The sequence below is a fragment of the Chiloscyllium plagiosum genome, unplaced genomic scaffold (assembly GCF_037043375.1).
Source record: "Chiloscyllium plagiosum isolate Xiang-an unplaced genomic scaffold, Cpla_swu_hap1 HiC_scaffold_30, whole genome shotgun sequence".
In the NCBI taxonomy this organism is placed as follows: Eukaryota; Metazoa; Chordata; class Chondrichthyes; order Orectolobiformes; family Hemiscylliidae; genus Chiloscyllium; species Chiloscyllium plagiosum.
The window spans coordinates 31409077-31436854 of NW_028270168.1; the positions used below are offsets into that span (position 1 = coordinate 31409077).

The 27778-nt window shown below is 40.5% G+C and overlaps 1 protein-coding gene across 1 annotated transcript in view; it reads right to left on the reverse strand.

Annotated features, from left to right (window-relative positions):
* The window catches only part of LOC122563694 (microtubule-actin cross-linking factor 1), a 536485-nt gene that overhangs the window by 81043 nt on the left and 427664 nt on the right, over positions 1-27778 (reverse strand). The window contains 5 exon segments of the mRNA XM_087976866.1: positions 613-732; positions 19415-19621; positions 19753-19994; positions 24775-24859; positions 26067-26393. Of these exon segments, the coding sequence (XP_087832992.1) occupies positions 613-732; positions 19415-19621; positions 19753-19994; positions 24775-24859; positions 26067-26393 (981 nt within the window).

Here is a 27778-nt window from a genome sequence, read left to right on the forward strand (position 1 = left end):
GGGAAAAAGCTGAAAGTCTACTCATTAACACACCCTTAAATGGCACATGAACGTCATTTCAATAGTTAAAATTCATTCTACAGAACCTGATTTTAAACTGAATCCTAAATTTTAATCTACCATTGAAACAGGAATTGTAGCTAGAGAAAGGTAGGCTCACTACCCATTTCATAATTTGAATATGGTGGCAATCACTAACCATCACTTGTGTTTTGAACTGAACTGAATCTCAAAAGATGAGAAAAAAAAGAGACAGGAACAACTATATCAGAGTTGCGAATAAAATGAAAGGAGTTAAACTATTTTCCTTAAAATTGCTTATAGATATTATAACAATTTTCTCTCCCTCTTGAAAGGTATGACTTTTGGTTAGAGGGGAGAAATAGTTGAGGAAAACAAAACCAGATCAAGAGAAAATAAAATGACCAACAGAAAGTAAATCTTTTCCTTCACCAAAAGATTTAGTATACAGCATGAATTTGCAGCAAATAAAATTGTAGTGTAAAGTGTACATAATATGGAACAATAGTGCATAATTTATTCAAAGGATACCTGTAGAAATGGATTATATCAGATGCAAGTTCGGAGTCACCATGTACACATTATTCCTACCTTCTGCACCTGAAGTTGAGCTGTTGTCTGATCTTGTTCGAGCCTTATTGGGCCCAAGGCTGTCAACTTTCGCATGGTTTCTGCCACCCAGGTAAGCTCGGAGTCGGCAGCCTGCTCATACTAGCAGAAAGGAGAAGCAGCACGGAACATTAAGGGAACAAAGCAGACACACAGCTTTACACAAAAACAGATGGACAGAAACAAAGCAGAGCTGCAATTGGAACACAGGTAGTGCCAGAAAAATCAGAGATGAACTACTCTGGCTCATATATTAATTGTTGCTTAGAGCAATTCCACAATTTTTTCTAACAACACACAAGTCCACCACCTTAGACTTGTTCAGTGCAGTTGTAATGCACAGCAGTATATTGCTATATTCAGCTAGTAGAAAGAGAGCACTGCAGATGCTGGAGATCAGAGTCTAACATGTGATACTGGAAAAGCACAGGAGGTCAGACAGCATCCGAGGAGCAGAAGAATCGACCTTTTGGGCATAAGCCCTTCATCAGGAACGAGGCTTGTGGACTGAGGGAGCTGAGAGATAAATGGGAATGGGGTGGGGCTGTAGGGAAGGTAACTGAGTGCGCGGTAGGTAGGTGGAGGTGGGGTAATGTTGGGAAGGAAGATCGACAGGTCATGAGGGCAGTGGCTTGGTGGAAGGTAGCAACTGGGATAAGGTGGGGGGCGGCGATGAGGAAACTAGTGAAGTCCACATTGATGCTGTATGGTTGGAGGTTCCCAAGGTGGAAGATGAGGCGTTCTTCCTCCCGGCGTCAGGTGGTTAGAGTCTGGTGATGGAGGCGGCCCTGGACCTGCAATGTCCTTGGCGGAGTGGAAGGGGAAGTTGAAGTGGTCAGCTACGGGATGGTGGGGTTGGTTGGTGCGCGTGTCCTGGAGACAATCTCTGAAGGGCTCTGCAAGTAGGAGTCTCCCCAATGTAGAGGTGGCCACATCGGGAGCAACAGATGCAGTAAATTACATGCATGGAAATGCAGGTAAATCTCTGATGGATATGGAAGGCTCCAAGGCTTCTTTGGGGCCTTGGATGGAGGCGAAGTGGGGGTGGGGTGGGGTGGGGCTGGAAAAAAAAAAAAAAGAGGTGTGGGTACAGGTTTTGCAATTCCTGTAGTGGCAGTGAAGGTGCCGGGAGGGGAAGGTAGGCTGGTGGGGCGGTGGACCTGACAAAGGAGTCGCGGAGGGGAATGGCCCTTACGAAAAGCAGATGGGGTGAGGAGGGAAATAGATCTCTGGTGGTGGGGTCCATTTGTAGGTGTTTTGTTTTGTTGAGTCGGTCACCGTTGATAGAGATGGAGAGGTCCAAAAAGGGGAGAGAGATGTCTGAGATGGCAATGGTGAACTTAAGGTTGGGACAGAATGCGTTGGTAAAGTTGATGAACTGTTCAACGTCCTCGTGGGAGCACGAGATGGCACCAATACAGTCATCAATGTAACGGAGGAAAAGGTGGGGGTTGGTGCCGGTGTAACTGCAGAAGATGAACTGTTCCACGTATCCCACAAACAGACAAGCATAGCTGGGCCCCATGGCTACCCCTTTAGTGGGAGGATTCAAAGGAGAAATTGAGGGTGAGGACCAGTTCAGCCAAACAAATGAGTGGAGGAGTACTGGTGGGAATGCCAGGAGAGGAAGAAACAAAGAGCTTGGAGGCTTTCTTCATGGCTGATCAAGGTGTATAAAGGACTGGATGTCCAATGTGAAGATGAGGCGTTGGGAACCTGGGCAACGAAAGTCTTGGAGGTGGTGGTGTCTCAAATATATGTGAGGAGTTCCTCAACCAGGGGAAAATAGGACAGATCAAGGTATGTGGAAATGAGTTGGGTTTACTTTTGTTGAGTTGGTCATTGTTGATGGGGATGGAGGTGTCCAGGAAGGGGAGGGAGGTATCTGAGATGGTCCATGTGAACTTAAGCCACCTACACTTGGAGCACACCACCAGATATTTATTATCCTCCCCACCCCTGTTCGCTTTCCGTAAAGAGCATTCCCTCCGCAACTCCCTTGTCAGACCCATGCCTCCCACCAACCCACCCTTCCCTCCGGACACATCCTCCTGCCACCACAGAAACTGCAAGACCTGCACCCACACCTCCCCCCTCACTTGCATCCATGGCCCCAAGGGAACCTTCCACATCCATCAGAGTTTTATCTGCACTTCCACAAGTCATTTACTGTATCCATTGCTCTTGACGTGGTCTCCTCTACATTGGGGAGACAGGATGCCTACTTGTACAGTGCTTCAGAGAACATCTCAGGGACACCCGCACCAACCAATCCCACCGCCTCGTGGCCAAACACTTCAACTCCCCCCTCCCAATCTGCCAAGGATATGCAGGTCCTGGGCCTCCCCCATCACCACACCCTAACCACCCGACTCCAGGAGGAAGAACACCTCATCTTCCATGTTGTGACCCTACAACCTCACAGCATCAATGTGGACTTCACTAGTTTCCTCATTTCCCCTCCCCCACTATATCACAGTTGCAACCTTCCAACTCGGCACCACCCTCATGACCCGTCCATCTTCCTTCCCAACTATCCGCTCCACCCTCTTCTCTGATCTATCACCATTAGCCCATTCTCCACCTACCTATTGCACTCTCAGCTACCTTCCCCCCAGCCCCACCCCTCCCATTTATCTCTCAGCACCCTCGGCTCAAAAGCCTCATTCCTGATGAAGGGCTCTTGCCCGAAACATTGATTCTCCCGCTCCTCGGATGCTGCCTGACCTGCTGTGCTTTTCCAGCACCGCACTCTACTATTGCTAGATTCAGTCCATTTTAAAAATGTAGCTGTAAGAAAAGATATTAAATGCAGCAACATTTATTTTGCTAAAAAAATAGATTTGTTGATGCTTTTCACCATGCACTTATCAGGATAATTCAAAAGAAATAACAATGTAAAGGGAAAACATTAAGATTGGCCTCAATTGCAACCTTGTAAAATGGGGCTCAAGCCACTCGTTCACTGTGCAAGCTTGACTTCAACATAGGATGCAAAGCCATCTTTGGATGACACTGACCAAAGTATTTCTCATTGTATAACTGACAAAGGGACCAAAAGCCATCAATATTGCTAGCCCTGGAAAGTGCTATACTTTAGATATCTTCAGAAGGTAACTGACCAAGAACTGAAGGTAACTACATTATGCTATTATGCAGTTGCAAAGATGATTGGCACCATTCCTGAAGAAGGGCTTATGCCCGAAACATCGATTCTCTTGTTCCCTGGATGCTGCCTGACCGGCTGCGCTTTTCCAGCAACACATTTTCAGCACCAATAGAATACCTCCATTAAGCTAAAACAATTTAATTACTACACAATTGTGAAATATGAATTTCACACCAGTGTAATGCTCAGTAAATGGGCCATATATCATAAATACTGGCAGATTATACCCAACAGCATATCCCTTTGGCTGTTTTGAACAAAAATACTGACAATACACAATCATTCAATGCCTGCATGATCCAAAACAGAGTGTCCAACTTTACATTTAATTCCACAATTGGACAAAATTTGTTAAAAAATCCAGAGTGGACTAGGAATTACATTGATGTATTTTTAAGATGGTCAGTTGGACTTGCACTTGTGCCTGTGGGAATTGCACAAATTGAGAGACACGGCTCTGTTCTTTGCAAAAAGAATGAAGGAACACGTACACACATTGCACCCATTTCAATTTAACAAACTAAGCAACAGCTGTTCTCTCATCCATTCCTTAAGACAATGCCTTGATTAATCATTACCAACCATGTTGGCTGGATTCAAGATGACACCACAGCATGGTGAATCTTTAGGACTGTCTACATCAGATCTTATTCTTATATATCTTATGATCATTCTGCTCTCTTAAACCTCAATTCTAGTCTTTCAGAATGACTAATAATGGTCTCTTCTCCTTTCAGGTCTGAAGACTCTCCAACTGGTGAGACGCGATTACAGATGCTGGAATGATCTTGGCAAGCCAAGAGAAGTCAATGGTTTACCAGCCTCCTGCAAGCCTGACCTCCCCATGGAAACCCAGACCTAAGGACCAACCAACGTGGGAAGAGGACCAGACCCAATGGTGACCCAACATTGAGGATGCCCGACTGAACCACCACAGATTCCCTCCCCCCCCGCGAATTGTCAAGGCTGCAACTCATGTCCAGGACCACATCAGATGCACCTATTTCAGAGCAGAGGACTTCCTGCACTGATATCTAGGATTGACTAGGAGCAGCATCTCCCCATGAAATGGGGGACATGCACTGGACTTCAGGTAAGATTGAAACTTCACTGTTTCAAATCCCCACCCACTTCCCAGCATACTTGTGTCAAATGTTCAAGCCACTGAAAACAAGATGGATGATTTTAAAGCTAGATTCACTTCCAAATGGAATGGAGAGACTACTGTGTGCTCTGTTTCACAGAGACATGGCTCACCTGCCACATGGGTTCACCTCCACTATCCTGACAGTGGTCTACATCCTACCCCATGTAGCAGTGAAGACTGCACTTGATGAAGTAGACACCGCTACAAACAGTCGAGATGGAATACCCCAGGCCTGTTCACTGTAAAACAGTGATGTGAACCAGGCCAACCTCAAGAATGTGCTACCAAAATACCATTGACACATCTCCTGCTCCACTAGAGGTCCTATCATCCTTGACCATTGCTATACAACCAAAGATTCCTACTACTCTATCATCCATCTGCATTTTGGAAAATCAGATGACAACCGTGTGCCTCCTCCCAGCTTATAAACAGAAATTGAAACATGAGGACCCAATACAGAAGGTAGTGCAGTGCTGGTTTGAGGCAACAGAAGGGCTTCTGCAGGACTACTTATAATTGGTGGACTGGTCCTTATTCAAGAACTCAGTGGCCAACCTGAATGAGTATGTCGCAACCATTATAGATTTCATTAGTAAGTGTGTAGAAGACTGCATACCGAAATAATCTGAACGTTCCCCAACCAGAAAATGTGGATGAACAGGGAGATCCACTCTCTACTGAAGTCCAGGACTGAGGCATTCAAGTTGGGTAAGCCTGATCTATACAGGAAATCCAAATATAATATTCATAAGGCCAGAGATGCCAAGAGGCAATACCAATCTAGATTTGAGACCCAATCTAACCAAACTAATCGAATGTAGCAAGGCTAACATGATATAATGGGCTACAAAGCGAAGTCAAACAAAACGGAGGGCAACATTACATCTCTACTTGATGAGTTCAATGCATTTGACGCTCACTTTGAGCAGATCAGTGAAATGATCTCACCCGCCCCAATAGATCCCATATCCACGGTCACCAACGCAGATGTTAAATCAGCCTTCTTCAGAGTGAACCCATGGAAAGTGACTGGTCCTATGGGAATCCCCAGCCACGCACTCAAAATCCTCTGCGGATCAGCAGGCAGGAGTATTTGCTGACATCTTTAACCTTCTCTTACTTCAATCTGAAATTCCCACCTGCTAAAAGGACTACCATCAATTTAGATGCCGAAGAAAAAATCATGTAGCACGCCTCAATAACTACCACCTGATGGCTCTGATCTCCGTAATTATGAAGTGCGAGAGGTTAGTCATGGCTCATGTCAAATCCAGCCTCTCAAATTACATTGATCCTTTGCAATTCGCCTACCAAACCAACAGGTCCAAAACAGACACCACCTCCCGAGCCATACACTCATCTCCTTGGTACATCTGGATAACAAGGAAACCCACATCAGGCTCCTATTTTTTGATTACAGCTATGCCTTCAACACCATAATTCCAAATAAACTCCTCTCCAAACTCAGACTAAGGTCTCAGTTTCCCACTCTGTAACTGGATCCTAGACTTCCTATCCCATAGATCACAATCAGCAAGAATAGATGACAGCACCTTCTCCACGAAAATCCTCAACATTGGTGCCCCACAAGGCTACATACTCAGCTCCCTATTACACTCAAGATTGCATGGCCAAATTCCACTCCAATTCCATTTACAAGTTAGCTGATGATACCACTGTTGAAGGTTGGATCTCAAACAATAACAAGACCGAGTACATGAAAGCGATCAAGCGTTTAATGACATAGTGCAAAGACAATAACCTCTCCAACATCAGCAAAACAAAGGAGTTGGGCATTGACTTCAGTAAATGGAGTGAGGGGCACACCCCTGTCTGCATCAATGGTGCTAAAGTGAAGACGGTAGACAAAGCCAAGTTTTGAGGAGTAAACATCACCAACAATCCAGTCCATCCACGTTGATGCAATAATCAAGTAAGCACACCAACACCTCTACTTTGTCAGGAGGCTAAGGAAATTTGGCATGTCCACAAAGACTCTTACCAATTTTTATAGATGCATCTTAGAAAGCATCCTTTCTGGATGTATCACAGCTTAGTATGGCAACTGGTCTTCCCAAGACTGCAAGAAACTGCAGAGTCATGAACACAGCTCAGTCCATCATGCAAACTAGTTTTTGATTCATTGACTCCATCTATACTTCCCGTTACCTTGGCAAAGTAACCAAGAAAATCCAATATCCTTCCAACCTGGTTATACTCTCTTCCAACCTCTTCAAGTGGGCAGCAGATATAAAAATTTGAATATATGTACAAAAACAGCTTCTTCCCCACTTTTAATCAGACTTTTGAACAGACCTCTCAAATGTTAATGTCAATCTCTCTCTCCACACTTTTTCTGTAGCTGTAACTGTTTTGCACTCTGTACTTCTACTTGATCACACTTTGTATGATTTGATCAGCTTGCACAGCACACAAAACAATACTTTTCATTGTATCTTTGCACATGACAACAATAAAATCAAATATTGATTTAAGTTTGAACAAACCTTGGTTGTTAACTGCTAGTTATCTAACCGGTACATTCTCCATGGTGTTATGGACCAGACCAAATGTCCTCAGAATATATTAAGAAAATAGCCCAAAACTTAACTTTTTCTTATTTAAAAGATAAGTGTAAAGCGTTGTGTTCCAAATGCATTTCAATTGGTCAAACTACCAAGCTTGAAACAAAACACACTTTCTTCATACATGATAATCAAGATACAGATAAAATAAAATTGGCTTAACTGTAACTCTATTGAAATGCTTAACAAAATAATACATACACTCCACTACTAATTAACCTTTCCAATATTGTAGCATCCCATAAATATACCATTGTCAAAGACAAACTCAGTGAAATAAATTGCCTCACGTAATTTTAGCAGCAGGCAGAGAACCCCATCTTTTAGATGTAACAGTGAGAGGAATAAAAGCTTCTACATCCAGCTTCAGGTCAACAGCAACTACTACTGAAGGTCAAAATGTTTTAAAAAAAAGCTTCTGTGGGAACTTTACCCCATCCATTCAAGCTGCTTCTATTATTCCAGCTTAAAAAAAACCTAAAGGCCTCACAAACTGTTTACTTTATTGGCTCTGGAGCAGACGGCTCATTATCTCTGTCTCAATATTTCTGCAAGAAAAAAACCCAGGACAAAATAGAAATCTTAAAGTCATATTATTGTCACAATAATGACATCTCTACCAGAATTCATTTGCCAGCCTAACAGCACTCTTCACATATAGCATTAAATAGTTTTCTTTTTATATTGTAATTTCTTATGAACTGTCCTGATGTATAAGATGAAAAGTTTTGACATAAAGTGTCACTCTTTGTCAAGTTAGGTACCAAATAACTATTATAGTTCTTAATTTATTGATTCCGTAAACAAATCAAGCAGATTAATTTTAACTTAAAAATGAAATTTGTAAATTGAAAACGTCTAGCTTACAGGGACACTTCCTGTTTGTAATTGCAGACCAGAACAACATATTTACTGGCACTCAAAACCTGTTTAATAAAACATTTAAATGATGTTTGATTGTATTAATCACTGATATGACCAAAACGGTGTGATTTTGATTTCCCCTCTCATGCAGAAAATGAGAGGGGAAAGAATATTCAGCAGTGAATATTGTCCACGAATTTAACCATCTCCAACGAAGCAGCTTTTAAATGGACTTTCCTGGTTCTCAGAATGTATTGAGCTCACGCAGCAAGTAGCGCAAACAGTAATTATCTGTAGATTTTGGTCTTTGCCTCGATTATTCTATTTTTTTAGACCATTTCATGCCCTGACAGTTACCTGTGTAGAGTGTATACATCTACCTTCTCTCCTCAATTTCAGTGAGCGTTATACCAATTTATCCTATAAAACCAGTCAGAGTCATAAAGATGTACAGCATGGAAACAGACCCTTCGGTCCAACCCGTCCATGCTGACCAGATATCCCAACCCAATCTAGTCCCACCTGCCAGCACCCAGCCCATATCCCTCCAAACCCTTCCTATTCATTTACCCATCCAAATGCCTCTTAAATGTTGCAATTGTACCAGCCTCCACCACATCCTCTGGCAGCTCATTCCATACACATACCACCGTCTGCATGAAAAAGTTGCTCGTTAGGTCTCTTTTATATCTTTCCCCTCTCACCCTCAACCTATGCCCTCTAGTTCTGGACTCTCCGACCCCAGGGAAAAGACGCTGTCTATTTATCCTATCCATGCCCCTCATGATTTTGTAAACCTCTAAGGTCACCTCTCAGCCTCCGACACTCCAGGGAAAACAGTCCCAGCCTGTTCAGCCTCTCCCTATAGCTCAAATCCTCCAACCCTGGCAACATCCTTGTAAATCTTTTCTGAACCCTTTCAAGTTTCACAACATCTTTCCAATAGGAAGGAGACCAGAATCTACATAGGCAATATTCCAACAGTGGCCTAACCAATGTCCTATACAGCCGCAACATGACCTCCCAACTCCTGTACTCAATACTCTGATCAATAAAGGAAAGTATACCAAATGCCTTCTTCACTATCCTGTCTACCTGTGACTCCACTTTCAAGGAGCTATGAACCTGCACTCCAAGGTCTCTTTGTTCAGCAACATTCCCTAGGACCTTACCATTGTGTGTATAAGTCCTGCTAAGTTTTGCCGTCCCAAAATGCAGTACCTCACATTTATCTGAATTAAACTCCATCTGTCAATTCTCAGCCCATTGGCCCCCCTGATCAAGATTCTGTTGTAATCTGAGGTAACCCTCTTCGCTATCCACTACACCTCCAATTTTGGTAAAAAAAACTTTTATTGGTCTTTGCATTTTCTTCTCCAGAGGAAAATGCTTCAAACATGGGATAATACAAGGTCATTTGCTGGTTTGAGTCAGTTCATCCCATACCCCCATATGTAATACCCTTTTTGAACACAAATCAAAAAGGAAATTTCAATAAAATTTCTCCCAATTTCTTCAAAACTAAGCAAAAAAGTGTACAATATTTATACATCCAACAGTAACAACCATTCTATCCTTTGTTCAATTGCACTAAATTAGAAGGACTAAGGAGTTCAAAATCTACTTTGTATACTGAAAATGTTTAAATCACTGTTATCCATGCTTATTCCCAAAACCTCTAATGCTGTTCCCAATGATATTTATTCAATTTACTCATTTTTGAAGTTAGCTAACTTTTTGTGAAGAGTCGCTTTTCCAGGAATATTACACTCAGAATACATTTGTAGCGACTTGATCATGTCTGAAGAACCTGACTGAAGTTTCAAAATATTGGAAAAGGCATGCCAGTGGGTATTATTCATAATGGAGTTCCCGAAATGATTTGATTTTATGAACAGCTCGGTAGCTAAATTTGAAATTCATGGAACTGAGGGCAAATTTATGTCCTGGTCAGGAAATTAACTGAGCGACAAGAATCAGAGATTGAAGATGATGGCCAGGTACTCTAATCATCAGGTGGTGACTAATGGTGTCATCAGGGATCTATGTTGGAGCCTCAACCAATGAAGAATAAATACAATAATTTAGGTGACAGAATAAAGAACCACATGTCTAAGTTTGCCATTGCATAGATGGTATTGTAATATGTGCAGATCTAAGTATACAATTTATGGCTTAGGAAAACAGGGAGAAAGCTACAACAAATAATTTAAAAGTAGACAAAAGATGAGGTCATTCATTTTGGGCTTCTATGCGGTAGATCAGAATACCCTTTAAATTGTGAAAACCTAGAAGAAATGGAAATCTAACAAGATTTAGGGATCAATGTACACAGATCATTAAGATGCCATGGATAGATACAAAAGATAAATCATAAAAATTAATGAAATCCATCACTTCTGATCTAGAGAACTGGGACTTAAGTTCTAGGTTGACCACACATGGAGTTCTGTGTTCAGTACACCTTAGCACAGCAAACCTTAGTAAGGTCTTCAGAGGGAGTTGACAATTAAGAGAATGATGCCCGAATTCCAAATATTAAATTATGAATGGAAATTATGCAAACTAAGATTTTTTTAATATGTTAAGGATGATTTGATTAAACTCTTCCAAGAATTTATGGAGAACCAAAACGACAGAAACTACTTCATTGCTTGGGAAATCTAGGATCGAGAACACAACCTAAAGGTGAAAGCCAGACCTCTCAGGGGTAAAGTTCGAAAACACTTCTATGTGCAAAAGATGGAATGTGGATAAATTTGGCATGATCATCTTCGGATTACAGTTGATGTAGGCCAGCTATTACTTTAAAAAAGGACACTAATAGAGTTCTGTTAATCAAAAAATATTCAGACATATGGGACAAATGCATATACATGATGTGATGTTACAGATCAGCACAATCTCAATGAATAGTGGAACAGGCTGAAGAGTGAAATGGCTTTATCCTGTTCCTATAACTTCAGAGCTCTACTGTAACTGAATTTGAAGCTTGCTTGAAATATTCTTATATTTTCTTACAAATGTCATCATTATACTAAATGGCCGCCTTGATCTGAAAAATGAGTGCCCAATAGCTAACGAGTAAACGTACGTCCTTGTGAATCCAATAGAGAACACGAGGTATATAAAAGGAAGCAATTTTCTTTTGTCAGCTGCCCACACTAGCTCATGTTCATTCATATTGAATTGGAGGGGATTAAAATCTTTTTCAGGATACATTTGACATAGAAAAATCAGTGACAGTTAAACAATGCAGGATAAGGGGAGTATTGAACACTTCTTGCAAGATGGCAATAACTGCAGCAAGAATACATCAAATGTTTGAGTATTGAAAATGGATTCTGATAGTAAACTAACCCCCACCCTTGCTACAGAACAAAAATTTTGCTCCATTGGTACATGAAAAAATCACTGTGTGGTGGTATCCTCTGTTAACTGAGGGGCACTGCATAGCAAATTTTGGAATTTATATTTCATTCTTCAGCAGCTTCAAACATTTCTATATCAATCCTGTTAACAGTTTCAAGTTTACAGATGAAGGTGGAAGACAAAGTTTGCTTGTTGACATTCTTCAGAAGGCAGAAGAGACAAGGTTTAATCGAGAAGTTTGCAAATGTGATGACAATATATAGAATACAAACTGTAGCAAAAGTTTAACCCTTTGAGAGTTATTTTGTTAAAAATAGCAAGCCATGTTTCTCAATTATAGTTAAAACCCTTAATTTGCACAATTCCAATCATGTGCAGAACAATATTTGAGACAGGAAGATAAACTGAAGTAGCAATGTTCTCCAGTGGAATTTAGATTAATTTTTAAAGGGCTAAACAATACAACCCTTAAAGGGTTAAACAAGATAATAACAAAGAACTTCTGACAAATAAATATGGCAAAGCACACTTTACAGCAACTAAGTTTATAGGCAGTTATACAAGTAAATTATGGTGAGTGGTGGTTAATATGAGAGTGAGGATCACATAAATCACCTAATTCAAATAAATCAAGCACTCATACACAATGTAAATAGAGTATATATAAATTTTCACTGGCTTACAAATGACTGGTGTCTGATGCTAATGAATAATTGTTTTGAAACTTTTTCCAGTGTGCAAATATGTCCAGGACATTATACAACAAAACCACATTTGGTAAAATGTACCTCACCACCCTTTGAACTTCATGGCACTAGCTCCTCCAGACATACACTCGACATCTACCACAAACATTATTGTTCAATAGTGACTAAGCCTTTTATTTAACAAATACTACTTAAAAGATAAACTTAGTCAATCCAATACATTTGTCGTTGCAGACATGACCAACACCAAATGGCATTCTCTTTTGCAATTAAAGAAAAACTGGTGAATAGGGTGCTAGTCAACAAAAAAAATCTAATGATTTATCTTTGCAAATAATTAAAAAGGTACTTCTTTGAATTACAATGCTCATTTGAATAAAAATATCAAATGATATAATTTTCAAAGTTAGTGAGTTTTGAGATTTATAGCTCAGGTTGAAGTTCTGGATCTAAGTTTGCTCACTGAGCTGGAAGGCTCATTTTCAGATGTTTCTTCACCCTATTAGGTATCATCATGATGCAGAGACTCGAACAAACAGCTCTGCCAACCATCCAACCCAAACTTTGGGTCGGCTACGTGGATGACACCTTTGTCATCACTAAACATAACAAATTAGAGGAAACCTTCAAGAGCATCAATAATATCCTTAATGGCGTAAAATTCACAAAACAGGAGGAAAACAACAAACTGGCATTGCTAGATGTCACAGTAGAGTGAACAGTCAATAGAGAACTTCAAACCAGCAAAACACCACGTATGGACCAAATACTGAACTGCAGAAGCAATCATCTCAATACTCACAAACGAAGTTGCATCAGAACATTATTTCAACCAGCCGCAGCACAGAGGAACTACAAAGAGTAGAGGAAAATCACCTATGCAGTGTATTAAAAAAGAATGGGTACCCAATGAACACAGTCTGCCGATTTCTCAGCAACATTTCCAAACAAGCAGACAAAACAATCTAGCCACTATCCCCAACATCAAAGGCATCTTGGAAATGACTGCCAAACTACTCAAACCTCTTGGCATCATGGTAGCCGACAAACCCACCAACACGCTAAAACAGCAGCTAATGAACTTAAAGAAGACCCTGTACAGACAACAAGCAAAATGAACGTCATTTACAAAATACCTTGCAAGAACTGTAACAAATACTACATTGGACTAACATTCTGAAAACGAGCCACCAGGATACATGAACATCAACTAGCCACAAAAACACATGACCCACTATCACTAGTATCCTTACATACAAATAACTTTGACTGGGACAACACATCCATCCATCCTAGGACAAGCCAAACAGAGATATGCACGAGAATTCCAAGAAGCATGGCATCCCAACCTGAAATCTAACAAACAAACACATTGACTTGGATCCCATCTACCACCCTCTGGAGAAAAACAGGAAATGATATCACCAACCCTAAACACAACCAGAAAGCAGGACATAACGCCAGTGCTTCACCAGAGGCTCACTGATGATGTTACCTAGTATAGTGATGAAATGTCTGAAAACGAACCTTCCAGCTCAGCGAGCAAACTTTACATCTAATTTTCAAAGTCATTCCAACTTATCATACTACTATCTACTGGATGACTATGGAGTTAAGCTCTTATGAGCATTTTAAAAAGAATCAAGTATACTTGTCACGCTCTGGGGATCCTTCAAGCTGTGGAAACTCGAAATTGCCACTCAGATATATGGATGAGTTATACTATTCTTGAAATTTAGTAATCTACTGCAAAGAAAGCTTGTCTCAAATATGGAGATATATTTTTGGGCAAGGAGATCACATACAAAGGAGGTCTTGCATCATGCAGCTTACACACATCCAATCTTTTCTCTCTCCACCTATGCAGGGATCGCATAGGTCACATCACCACATATTTGCAGGTTGTTGAAGCCCATATACACACACAGTAAAAATTAGAAATTTAACTTTTTTTTAATGATATGGTGAAGACTACAATGGATAGTGGCACCACAACAATCCCTAGGACATGATCAGGTGTACCTGAGAACTGTTTGGGAAGCTGGAGAAGTGATTGCTGCGCCTCTTGCTGAGATATTTATATCATCGATAGTCACAGGTGAGGGGCTGGAAGACTGGAGGTTGGCTAACGTGGTGCCACTGTTAAAGAAGGGTGGTAAGGACAAGCCAGGGAACTATAGACCAGTGAGCATGACCTCGGTGGTGGGCAATTTGTTGGAGGGAATCCTGAGGGGCAGGATGTACATGTATTTGGAAAGGCGGGGTCTGATTAGGAATAGCCAACATGGCTGTGTGTGTGGGAAATCATGTCTCACAAACTTGATTGAGTTTTTTGAAGTAACAAAGAGGATTGATGAGGGCAGAGTGGTAGATGTGATCTATATGGACTTCAGTAAGGCATTTGACAAGGTTCCCCAAGGGAGACTGATTAGCAAGGTTAGATCTCATGGAATACAGGGAGAACTAGCCATTTGGATACAGAACTGACTTCAGGGTAGAAGACAGAGGGTGGTGGTGGAGGGTTGTTTTTCAGACTGGAAGCCTGTGACCAGTGGAGTGCCACAAGGATTGGTGCTGGGTCCTCTACTTTTTGTCATTTACATAAATGATTTAGATGTAATCATAAGAGGTACAGTTAATAAGTTTGCAGATGACACCAAAATTGGAGATGTAGTGGACAGCGAAGAGAGTTACCTCAAATTACAACAGGATCTTGACCAGATGGAGTTTAATTCAGATAAATGCGAGGTGCTGCATTTTGGGAAAGCAAATCTTAGCAGGACTTATACACGTAATGGTAAGGTCCTAGGAAGCGTTGCTGAACAAAGAGACCTTGGAGTGCAGGTTCATAGCTCCTTGAAAGTGGAGTTGCAGGTAGATAGGATAGTGAAGGCAGCGTTTGGTATGCTTTCTTTTATTAATCAGAGTATTGAGTACAGGAGTTGGGAGGTCATGTTGCGGCTGTACAGGACATTAGTTAGGCCACTGCTGGAATACTGTGTGCAATTCTAGTCTCCTTCCTATCGAAAAGATGTTGTGAAACTTGAAAGGGTTCAGAAATGATTTACAATGATGTTGCCAGGGTTGGAGGATTTGAGCCATAGGGAGAGGCTGAACAGGCTGAGGTTCTTTTCCCTGGAGCGTCGGAGGTTGAGGGGTGACCTTATAGAGGTTCACAAAATTATGAGGGACATGGATAGGATAAATAGACAAAGTCTTTTCCCTGGGGTCGGGGGGTCCAGAACTAGAGGGGAAAGATATAAGAGACCTAAGGGGCAACTTTTTCACACAGAGGGTGGTATGGGTATGGAATGAAATGAGCTGCCAGAGGAAGTGGTGGAGGCTGGTACAATTGCAACATTTAAGAGGCATTTGGATGGGTATATGAATAGGAAGGGTTTGGAGGGATATGGGCCGGGTGCTGGCAGGTGGGACTAGATTGGGTTGGGATATCTGGTCAGCATGGACGGGTTGGACTGAAGGGTCTGTTTCCATGCTGTACATCTCTATGACTCTATGTAGTTGAGTTTAGGATTAATGTTAAAGAAACTCCCACGCTATCGCACAAAGCCACACGGAAAAAAAAATCAAACCAAAGGAGGAGGAATTAGCAAGGGTAAAAATGCCTGCTACAGATGTGAGTTTTAAGACCTGTCTTAAAAGTAGAACATGCTCGTAAAAGATTGAAGTAACTAAACGCACAAAACTTGAACTGTGTTTCAGAAAAGAAAGGACTGAGGCCCCCATATGGCAAAGCAGAAAGTTGCCAGTATTTGTGATGCCTATGGAATATAGGAAGAGCAGATCAGCACAGGGTCAAATACAATCTTTTTAAGTGCATGCTCATTATCGCACATGATGAACCACAGCCCTTTCCTCAGGGCAGTAGTGACGTTAGTATGATAGAATTCAAAATTTAGTTTGCAGGTGAGAACGTGGAGTCGCACAGTCGTGTTCTGGAATTAAACAAAGGAAATTATATAGGCATGAGGACAGATCTGGCATGAATAGACTGGGCAGGAAGGCACTGTCTGACAGTGGATGAGACATGACAGATGTTTAAGGAGCTGCTAAAATCCTCACAACTAATATATATCCCACTGAAAAAGATGGTAAGGGGGGAGTAAAAAACATTTAAAGCTTAACAAGGAGATCAAGGATAATATAAGGTCAAAAACTACGGTATACCATATTGCCACGGCCAGTGGCAGGACGGAAGATTGGGAAACTTTCAAACAAAGAAATACTAAAAAATTAATAAGAGATGCTTATTACAAAACAAAACCAGCAAAAAATATCAAAAAAGAGATAGCAAATGCTTCTACAAGTATATAAAAGGAAAGAAAGAGTCTCTAATGTGAACGTTGGCCCCTTGGAAGATGAAACCGGAGAGTTAATAATGGGGAACACTGATGACAGAAATGTTGAATCAATACTTTGCCTCAGTTTTCACGGTGGAAGACAATAGTACCATTCCTATTGGAATGAACAAGTGAGAGGCAATAGATAAGGCAGAATTTAGAACAATCAACATTGATAGGGAAAGGTACTAAGCAAACTAAGGATTGCGGACAGACAAGTCCCCTGGGCCTGATGGCCTACATCCTAGGGTATTAAAAGGAAGGGACGGAGGAGATAGTTGATCCATCGGTTCCAAAATTTCCTGGACATGGGAAAGGTTCCAATGGATTGGAAAATGGTTTAATATAATGCCCTTATTCAAAAAGGGAGGGAGGTATAATATGGGAAATCAGTTAGTTTAAGGTATGTTGTTAGGCAAGTATTAGAAACATGCAAGGAAGCAATATCAGGACATTTGGCAAGTCAAAATGCTGTCCAGAGTTGGCACGGTTTTGAGGGGTTTGACTAATTTGCTAGAGTTTTTCAAAGTAATACCAAGTGAATAATGGGGACGCAGTAGATATAAATTATCTGGACTTCCAAAAGGCGCTTGATAAGGTGCCACACAAAAGGTTAATTCACAAGGTTGGATCATATGGGATTAGGAGTAATTTATTAGCCTGGATTGATTACTGCCTGACTGAGAGAAGACAGAGTCGGGATAAATGTTTTTTTCTTCTGGATGGCAGCATGTAACTAGAGGGTGCCACAGGATTAAGTCCGTGGACCCTAGCTATTTACAATCCACATTAACAACTTGGATACAGAGTTAGAAGGCTCTATAGCCAAATTTACAGATGACAAAAATTGGCAGGATGGTAAATTGCAATGAGGAACTAAGAACCTTAAAAATAGATATAGATAGATTAGGACAGTAGGCCAAAATGTGGCAGATGGAGTTTAATGTGGATAAGTGCATGGTCATTCATTTGGGTTGAAAAAATGGGAGAGCAACCTATTATCTTAATGGGGATAGACTTCGAGGTGCTCTGGTGCAGAGGAATCTAGGTGTATTCATTTACGAGTCACAGAAAACTAGCATGCAGGTACAGCAAATCATTAGGAAAGTGAATAGAATGCTGGCTTTTAAAGGTAAGGGAATAGAATATAAAGATAAGGAAGAATTGTTGTATCTATACAAGGTATATGCGAGACCGCACCTGGGAATATTGTGCACAGTTTTGGTCCCCTTATTTGGGGAAAGATGTAGTGGCATTGGAAGCACTTCAGAAGAGATTCACTAGATTGACCCCAGAGATGAGGGGTTTGTGTTATGAAGAGATTGAACAGTTTAGACCTCTACTCTTTGGAATTTAGAAGAATGAGGGGACATCAAATGGAGGTATTCAAGATGATAAAAAGGTGTGGATAAAATAGACATGGAGAGGATTCTCTCTGTTGTGGGGCATTCTAGGATGAGAGGTCATCGTCTCAGGATAAGGGGTAGCAAATTTAAAATAAAGTTGAGGAGAAACTACTTCTCCCAAAAGGGTTGTAAATCTGTGGAATTTGCTATCCTAAAGTGTGGTGAATGCTGGGACAGTGAGTAAATTTGAGACATTAGACAGATATTTAATTGGAAATGAGTTGAAGGGATATGGAGAGAAGGCAGGAAACTGGGGGTGAGGAGCATAACAGCCATGATCGAATGATGGAGCAGACTCAATGGGCCAATGGCTTAATTCTGCTTCTAAATCATTTGAAATTACGGATGTGCACAATCATGTTCAAAATGTTGGCTTGCAGAATATAGGCTAGGCAGGTTATTACTTGTGCAGACTTCAGAATATATATTCCTCTTTCTCTTGGATTTCTTACATTGTAATTAATTTTGACAGAGGAAACAGTACAGCCTACTCCCGTGCCCTCACTAAAGCCAGTCTGATATCAAAGATGAAAAGAGAGAAAAGCCTGTTTTCATCTCACAATTCCCTGCCACCAGTGTGTTCAGGAGATTAGGGTGCAATGTATCAAATTTAATCACAAGTTTATGGTAAATATTCTCATAAGAGTGGCATAAGCCAATGTATGGTTTATCCCATGTCTATCCATTGAAGCTGGTTAACCATACATCTTCTGTAACAGAAGTGTTCAAGACAATATCTAATCTGTGTGGCCTAAGTGCATACAATTTCCCCAGGCACATTATATAATAACATTTTCATTAATTTGCAGACACGTCAAATTGCTAACATGAATAAATTCTCATGATGTGATGTAGGATTTATCTACTCATTAGGCAGTTGCAGTAAGACCTACAAGATGTCAGTCAAAATAAACAGCATGAAATACAAGAGAAAATGCATCTCCAAAGCTCAGCAGACAGGCTATAATTTGGATAATCCTTCACGTTCAGCCATCATTGTTATAAACATTAGCTTGCAAATCCTGTGTAGACCTGTTTCCACAACTAGTGTTTGCAGTATTCAGTAGGACAATTTTACTTGCTTGAGCTTCAGAGTGTCTGGGAACATTCCTATCACATACCAGGTGGTGTCTGAAACAGGCATAGAAATGCTCATATACGAAAACTTACCTGTTGTGACCTCTGAATGGCAGCATCGATTGCTTCAACTTTCTGTGTTACAGTGTTGCTCACAGTTTTGTAGCGCTCATTGGCTTCTGCCACCTGGCGATCGAGACCCTCTCGTGCTCTCCATGGCACTAGTTCTAGTAATGCATTGCTCACTTCATTCACAGTGTCTAGAACTAGCCGGTATTCCATCACCTCCTTCTTCAACTCCTGATTGTTAAGAATGAGTTGAATATTCAGTTAAGCACCATTATCTGCTGTCTTTAACCAAATGTCAGAACAATAAAATCTGAGCATAAAATACTACTCCCATTCTCCTAATTCATGACTGTTCTGCTCACCTTCTGTCTCTCATGAACCTGTGGAATCTGTTCTCCAATTGGTGACTGTGGAGTACCTGCAGCAAGCTCAGCCTCTACCAGATCAAGCCAGCCACACAGTTCCTCATTAAAAGCCTGAAATTTTGTGGCAAGTTGCAAAACTTGCTCTAATGTTTTCAGCGCCCGGGAACTGGTAGTAGTAATTTCTGCATAACGGATCTTGATACCATCTAACTTCTCCTGAATTATAATCACTTCTTCACCTGAAGAAACAAATATCAAAGAAAATATTATGTAATAAATAAAGAAATAGGAAGATACAAAATTCAATGTACTGATTAAGATGTTAACTTTGTTAACATCGTCATTTTAATACTGTCCTCTAAAGGACATCTAGCAGCTGGTCATCAACATGAAAAAAACTTCAAACAATTTTTACTCAAAGATTTGTTCTGCTTTCTATTCCCAAAAAGGAAGAAAACCTCCAGTTGAAGCATTTTAAAATTTCAACTTTTTACAAAAAAAAAAATCAATAATGGGAATTTTGCTCCATTTGTTGGACTTTCCACACACCATTTGACAGCTCTAATATTAATTTATCTAACTTATTGATTTTAGAGAATGTTTCAAACCTACATCTCAGGATTGATTACATGTTTAAAAAGTGGTCTGTTACTACAAAATAAACAACAATAATTTTTAAAAACATTAATGTGACGTGGGCTGTCATTGGCAAGGCCAGTATTTGTTGTCCATTCCTGATAGCCCTTTCAGTGAGTGACTTGCTAGGCCCTTTCAAGGGGTTTTAAGTTTAATGTTATTTGCTTTTCTTGGGTGATTTAGGTAGGGAGTGACTTTTCTTTAAACTACACTTTCTTAGAAATAATGGTGGATACACAAAAATTATTGCTAAAAGTATGACAATGGCCTAGTCTGATAACAGTACAATTTCAAGATATTTTATGTTTATATGATTGTTACAAATAACAAGGATTTTCCCCAGTGTGTAAATAGTGGAGTGGGGCTGGGGGAAAGGTAGCTGAGAATGCAACAGGTAGATGAAGGTGGGGGAGAAGGTGATAGGTTGGAGAGGAGGGTGGAGTGGATAGATGGGAAAGACGATGGACAGGTCAGGAGGGCGTGCCCAGTTGGAGGCTTGGGACTGGGATAAGGTGGGGGGGGGGGGGGGGGGAGGGGAATGAGGAAACTGGTGAAATCCACATTAATTCCGTGTGGTTGCAAGGTCCCATAGTGGAAGAGGCGGCGTTCCTCCTCCAGGCATCAGGTGGTTAGGATTTGGCAACGGAGGAGGCCCAGGACCTGAATGTCCTTGGTGGAGTGGGATGAGGAGTTAAAGTGATCAGCCACGGGGCTGTGGGGTTGGTTGGTGAGGGTGTCCCAGAGATGTTCCCTGAAACGATTCGCAAGTTGGCGTCCAGTTTCCCTGATGTAGAGGAGAGTGCATCTGGTGCAATAAATACAGTAGATGACATTTGAAGAGGTACAGGTAAATTTTTGTCAGATGTGAAAGGATCCTTTGGGGCCTTGGTCAGAGGTGAGGGGGGAGGTGTAAGCGCAGGTCTTGCATTCTCTGTGGGGCAGAGGAAGGTGCCAAATGTGCGGTGAGGGCTGGTGGGAGTTGGGGTGCGCGGGGCTGCATCTGACAAGGGTGTCACAGAGGGAATTGTCACTCCGAAATGCTGATAGGAGTGGGGAGGGAAATATATCCCTACTGGTGGGGTCTGTCTGTTTGTAGGTGGCGGAGGATGATGCAATGTATGTGGAGGTTGGTGGTGTGGAAGGTGAGGAACGGGGGATTCTGTCCTTGTTGCATCAGGAGTAGTGGGGTTCAAGGACAGAGGTGCAGGAAGTGGAGGAGATGCACTGGAGGTCATCGTCGACCATGTGGGAGGGGAAGTTGCAGTCTTTGAAGAGGGATGCCATCTGGGTTTTTCTGTGGGTGGAACTGGTCACCCTGGTAACAGGTGTGGCGGAGATGGAGGAATTGGCAATAAGGGATAGGGTTTTTACAGGAGGCAGGGTAAAAGGTGGTGTCGTTCAGGTAGCTGTGCGAGTCGGTGGGTTTGTAATAGATGTCTGTAGTTTGTCGGTTGCTCGAGATGGAGATGGATCCGCATCCACTGCAACTGTTCCCAGGATGACCAATTCCACCACAGAAAATCCCAGATGGCCTCCTTCTTCAAAGACCGCAATTTCCCCTCCCACGTGGTCAACAATGCCCTCCAGTGCATCTCCTGCACCTCTACCCTTGAACCCTACTTCTTCCAATACAAAAGAAAAGACAGAACGCCCGGTCCTCACCTTCCACCCACCAAACTCCGGATACATTGCAGCATCCTCTGCCATTTCTGCCACTTACAAACAGACCCCGCTACTAGGAATATATTTCCCTCTCCACCCCATCAGCATTTCAGAGGCCATTCCCTCCACGACTCCCTTGTCACCTTCTCCCCCACCTCCATCTACCTATTGCATTCTCAGCTACCTTTCCCCCAATCCGAATTCCCCTCCCATTTATCTCCCAGCCCCCTGACCCACAAACCTCATTCCTGAAGAGCAGCTTATGCCCAAAACATTGATTCTCCTGCTCCTTGGATGCTGCCTGACCTGTAGTTTTCTAGGACTACACTCTCGATTAATTATATCAGCCAATGATTCTGTAAATGTCTATATTAAGACTTTATTAGAAAAGAACTCCACAACAAAGGATAGGTCAAATAATCAATTCTTCCATGAGTGATAAACTATATCAATAAAAACAAAGTATTTAATATTGCTCTCCATTTTTACGTCTCTACAACACGCAGTGATAAATTTAGTCTTAAAAGGATTCAATATCAGTGAAGGATACATTATATTTTCCTTTATGTTCTATGAACTTCTCAATAAAATCATATTTCTAAAGTTAGGCTAATTACATGATTTATAAGGAAGAAATTAATGTGAAGAAACTGTATCTCAAAATCAAATAACATCCTCACAAGACTATGGCCATTTTACACTTTCTCTGGAGCTGCGTGTGTTTTATGAATTATAAAGAGTCAATTTGCTTTACAAAGTCAGAGAAAAACTATTATTTTGGGATTGTACTTGTCAAAAACACTTTTTTTAAAAAAAAGAAATGAGAGGCAATGACTAGTGACTGATTTAAAAAAAAGTATCATCTTGGATAATACAATTTCTTATCATGTTCATATCATTTTATACAGAAATTACATGTAAATGATTGATAACTTTGCTTGTGTGCAAAACTGGATTTTTCTTCCCCCATCACTGGGACAATGATAAATCACAACAAGAGAAAAAGCTAGCCATCAAAACCTATCCCATCATCCACCTACTCAGACTCCCCAGTCTTTTCGCCATCTTTGAATTAGAATTAGAATTCTTACAGTGTGGAAACAGACCCTTTGGCCCAACAAATCCACAATGACTTATTTCCCTACCCTATATTTACCCCTGACTAATAACTACACTATAGATAATTTAGCATGGACAATTCACCTGACCTGCACATCTTTGGATGTGGGGGGAAACCATGCAGACACAGGGAGAATGTGCAAACTCCACACAGACAGTTACTCAAGGTTGGAATTGAACCCAGGTCCCTGGCGCCGAGAGGCAGCAGTGCTGACCACTGAGACACCGTGCTGCCCCTTAAAAACCAGGACTTAACAGATGCCATGGCTGCCCACTTCTGAGTTCTGGCACTGCTGAGACTGCTAGAGATGCTGGCCAATCTGACTGGTGGTGCTATCAGTGGCATAACTTTCTCTCATTGAGGGCAGAAGTCCCACTCTCACCTACTTAAGACTGCAGGATTGCATTGTTTCAGGAGTCTTTTGGCATCTGACATTTCTTCCCTGTTTGCCTCCAATCCACCCTCACTTCCCTGTAAAATTTAGCCCATGGAGGTTAGATAAAACATTCTTTTGAAGAAAACAATTTGTTTTAAACATTGTCCATGTTTAAGGATGTTTCAGTTGTTTTATGTGTTTACGGTAGTGTTAAGAATGTCAACCAATTCAGAACAGCGCAGTAGCAGAGTATAAGTGTCCCCTAAAGTTGCGAGTGATTAGATTACTTACAGTGTGGAAACAGGCCCTTTGGCCCAACAAGTCCACACCGATACTCCAAAGAGCAACCAACCCAGACCCATTCCCCTACATTTACCCTGACTAATGCACCTAACACTACGGGCAATTTAGCATGGCCAATTCACCTAACCTGCACATTTTTGTACTGTGGAAGGAAACCAAAGCACCCAGAGGAAACCCATGCAGACACTGGGAGAATGTGCAAACACCGCACAGCTTGAGTGCAGAAGATAACACCCACATTTCCCACATGTTTTCAATTTCATATATGGCATTAATGGGGTCTTGGATACAATAAAATAAAATAACGTGCATGCTATCACTTCTGCCAGTAAGACATCATTTTGCAGCTAATCGAACAGCAAGACTGTAAAGTAGGCTTATGCCGGAATCCTTGGCTAGGAATCACCATGCAATCAATACCAAAACATCAAAATTTTATAAAATAAGTTTATATCTGATAGCAATGACAGCTTTGAATTTCAGTGCCCAATGTGATAGATGAAGTTTTGTTTAAAGATACCTGCTTTAACTTGAAGACAAATCATTTAAAAACTTTCTTTCAGTTGCAGAATATTTATCAACATGTTTTTAGAATGCACATTTTAACTCATTCACTACTAAGGACAGCATTGGGCTTTGTTCCAACTCCAATTCTTGATGCCAGGAAGCTGGCAGATGGTGTCTTTATGCACGGTGTACAATTGATGCTGGGCTTCGGTAAGTAACAACACAATGACAAGTCAGAACAATGAATTCAAAGCCTTGATTAAAAGTTTACAACTTACTCCTGAAAAAACACATCATTTATTGTACAATCTTGCTCATGCTGGAAATTAGTACCTGCTCGTCTTAAAATGTTGTTAGCAGATCAATATCAAGGTCAAAAATAAAAAGAAAGTTTGGAGTATTGGTGAGAAGTTACCTGTAGTTTGTTTAAGTAGGGCCTGTCCATTTTTAATGGCTTGATCTACATTCTTCTTCCGGGATATAATGTCATCATTCAAAGCCTATAAAGAGATCATCGTAGCTGCTTAATAAAAGGATGGCGAGGTTTCTACGGAAACATCATTCCTGCTTCTCATGACTTTAATGCTGAGAGATCCAAAAAGGACTCAATCTGAATCATAGCCAAATGCAAGAAACATTACAGAGCAGCTGTCTTGACCAGTGCTGAGACTTAGTGTGAAATGAGCAGCAATTCTTTAGAATGACTCATTGTAACATGTGCTTCCACATATTCCTCAAATCTAGTTACAATCAAAACATTTTTCTAGGCCAGCATTAGATTATGCTGGTTATAGCATTGCTGCTTTATGAATTATATTATTTAAAAGCCAAACATGTGAAATTTAAAATTAAAAAGCTGACTTCTAAAACTTATAAGTGCAATTAACATAACAGCAAAAATTTGATGGATCTGTTTTTAGAAAATCTATTTGTCCAGAGTTAAATCAAAATACTAAATGATTGAAGATTCACTTCTCAAATCTTGGTCTTAAAACATTAACTTGTTTTTGTTTAATCTTATTATTCCATTTTACTGTAATTACATAGCCACCTAGCACTTACAAAACAAACAGATCAACTGGCTCAAAAGGTTGATGCCAGTATTCACAGCAATGCTGAATTAAATGCTTATGCCAAACGTGTATTAAACATGCTTATTCTGAGTTTTGGTAATTAAATATGAAAGTATTGTGGTTGAAGTAACTTCTAAATATAATATTCCTATTTAAATCAAATAAAACAGAACCATAAAATTGTATAGGGCCAACTTAGTTGTGGTATTTTAGACTCCAATTTAAATATATGGGATTTTGGCTACATGAATCGGATTCAAAACTTCAAGTTATTTTAAAACATTTAGTTGCAACTCAATATGTCAAGACAAATGGGAAATCTAATATTGGAGAATAAGATAAATTCAACAATATAGCGGAAGGCAAACATTTAGGATATTAATATTGAGCCGTTATATGTAAGAATTTATAAAGTAGTGTGATTGGTAACATACGTGGGACAAGTTATTTTCATTGCATCTTTTATGATTCTTCTAGAAAATCTTGAAACAAAATGTTAAACGCAACCAAAAAGTTACATTTGAACCAATATAAAATGAATCAATTAAAATCAGAATGAATATTAAACAAACACAAAATTGATAAAGTATATATGTAAAAATTAAGAGAATAGATGAGAAAAAAAATGAAATACCAGTTGTTCTGTGTGTTGTTTATGCAGGATGTCAGATTTGTAATCTTTGACGGTCACCAGACTGAGCTTGTCCTGAATGTCAGCCAGCCAATTCAACACCTCTACCTCCTCCTCTCCAAAGATCTTGGCGTTGGCAAGGGCTTGCTGGAGCATGTCTGCCTTTCGGCTGCACCTGTCCCTAATCTCCCTATACTGAGTCTGGATAGACTCCAATTTGTCCTCTACCATCTCCTGGTCTGCTTTAGCACTTAAGGTCATAAGAAACTGGCCGACATCGACAGCCTGCGTGATGGTCTGGCTTTGGTTTGTGATGTCGTCCTCCAAGGCCTGAACCAAGGATAAAATTATAGCATAAAGAAACAAGATCATGAATTGAAAATTGAAAAATCAAAAAGGAAAAGAAATTAATGTATCAAAATAAACTTCAACAAAAAACTTACACCTTCTATTGCATCTTTCAAACAACTAAACTTTATAAGGAGTTACAAAAAGGAGGGGTGACAAAGACCAGAAAGGACCATATTAATCTGGATCATAAATCATTCATACAAGATCAAGTGGTAGAAGCATTAGGTTATAAATCGAACATAGCCATTTTTATCCAGACTCATTTACTGAACTAATTGCAAAGATAGTATTTAGTGCAGCTTATTGTGTCTGGTGCAAAAATTGTGACAAACAGACCATGCAAAAAAAAACACAATGCAAGTTCAAAGCAAAGTCTAAAATGTTTTGAAGTTGAAAGCAACCAGAATAATAAATGAACAGTCTTGGTGCTTATTTAAAGCAAACATCTGCAAAGCTATTTCTTCTTAATCTAGGAATGCAGTAAACATTTCAACACTTCAATATTGTTTTCTGTCTGTAGCATTCCTACATCAATAAGGTATAATTAAAAACATATTATACATAAACACACAATCACTTCAACAGTCACGAGAATAGAATTGAGATTGGCCAACATACGGCACAGAGATTCTTTATAAATTTGCAAATCAGGATACTTTCATTTCATTAACATGGACTGAATTATGTCCAAAAAGGTTAGACAACTGTGCATTTAGAAACACAATCTGAATGCAACAAAAAGTGCACTCATATCTTTACACCTCTCACTAATGTCATCAACCATTATCGTCTATCCTTATATATCAGAGATGACCAGAGCTGTGAAGTTCCATTAAACCGCCTAAGGATATTTGTTCATTAACAGTCAACATTAAGTGAGAAATCATAGAAGACTGATCTTTAACAGTCTTTCACATTATGCAAAACAAAAGTTCATCACAGATGCTGAACAAAACTGCCTTTTTTATTTGACCACAATTAATTAGCACAGCAGAGTTAGGCTAACTAAAAATGCAATTCAGTTGCAAATATGTTCTCCAGAGAGCCGGTTTATCCAGTGAATGGCTGAGTCATACAAACCAGGAAGTTGCAGCTATTTTTTTGCTTGAAATTAGTAGTCTCATCCAGGATAGTAATAGGAAACTTGGTTCAAGTGGAAAGAAATCAAGCAGCATGAATCCTGCTGTGGTTCTGTTCGCTGAGCTGGAAGTTTTTGTTGCAAACGTTTCGTCCCCTGTCTAGGTAACATTCTCAGTGCTTGGGAGCCTCCTGTGAAGCGCTTCTCTGGTGTTTCCTCCGGCATTTATAGTGGCCTGTTCCTGCCGCTTCCGGTTGTCAGTTTCAGCTGTCCGCTGTAGTGGCCG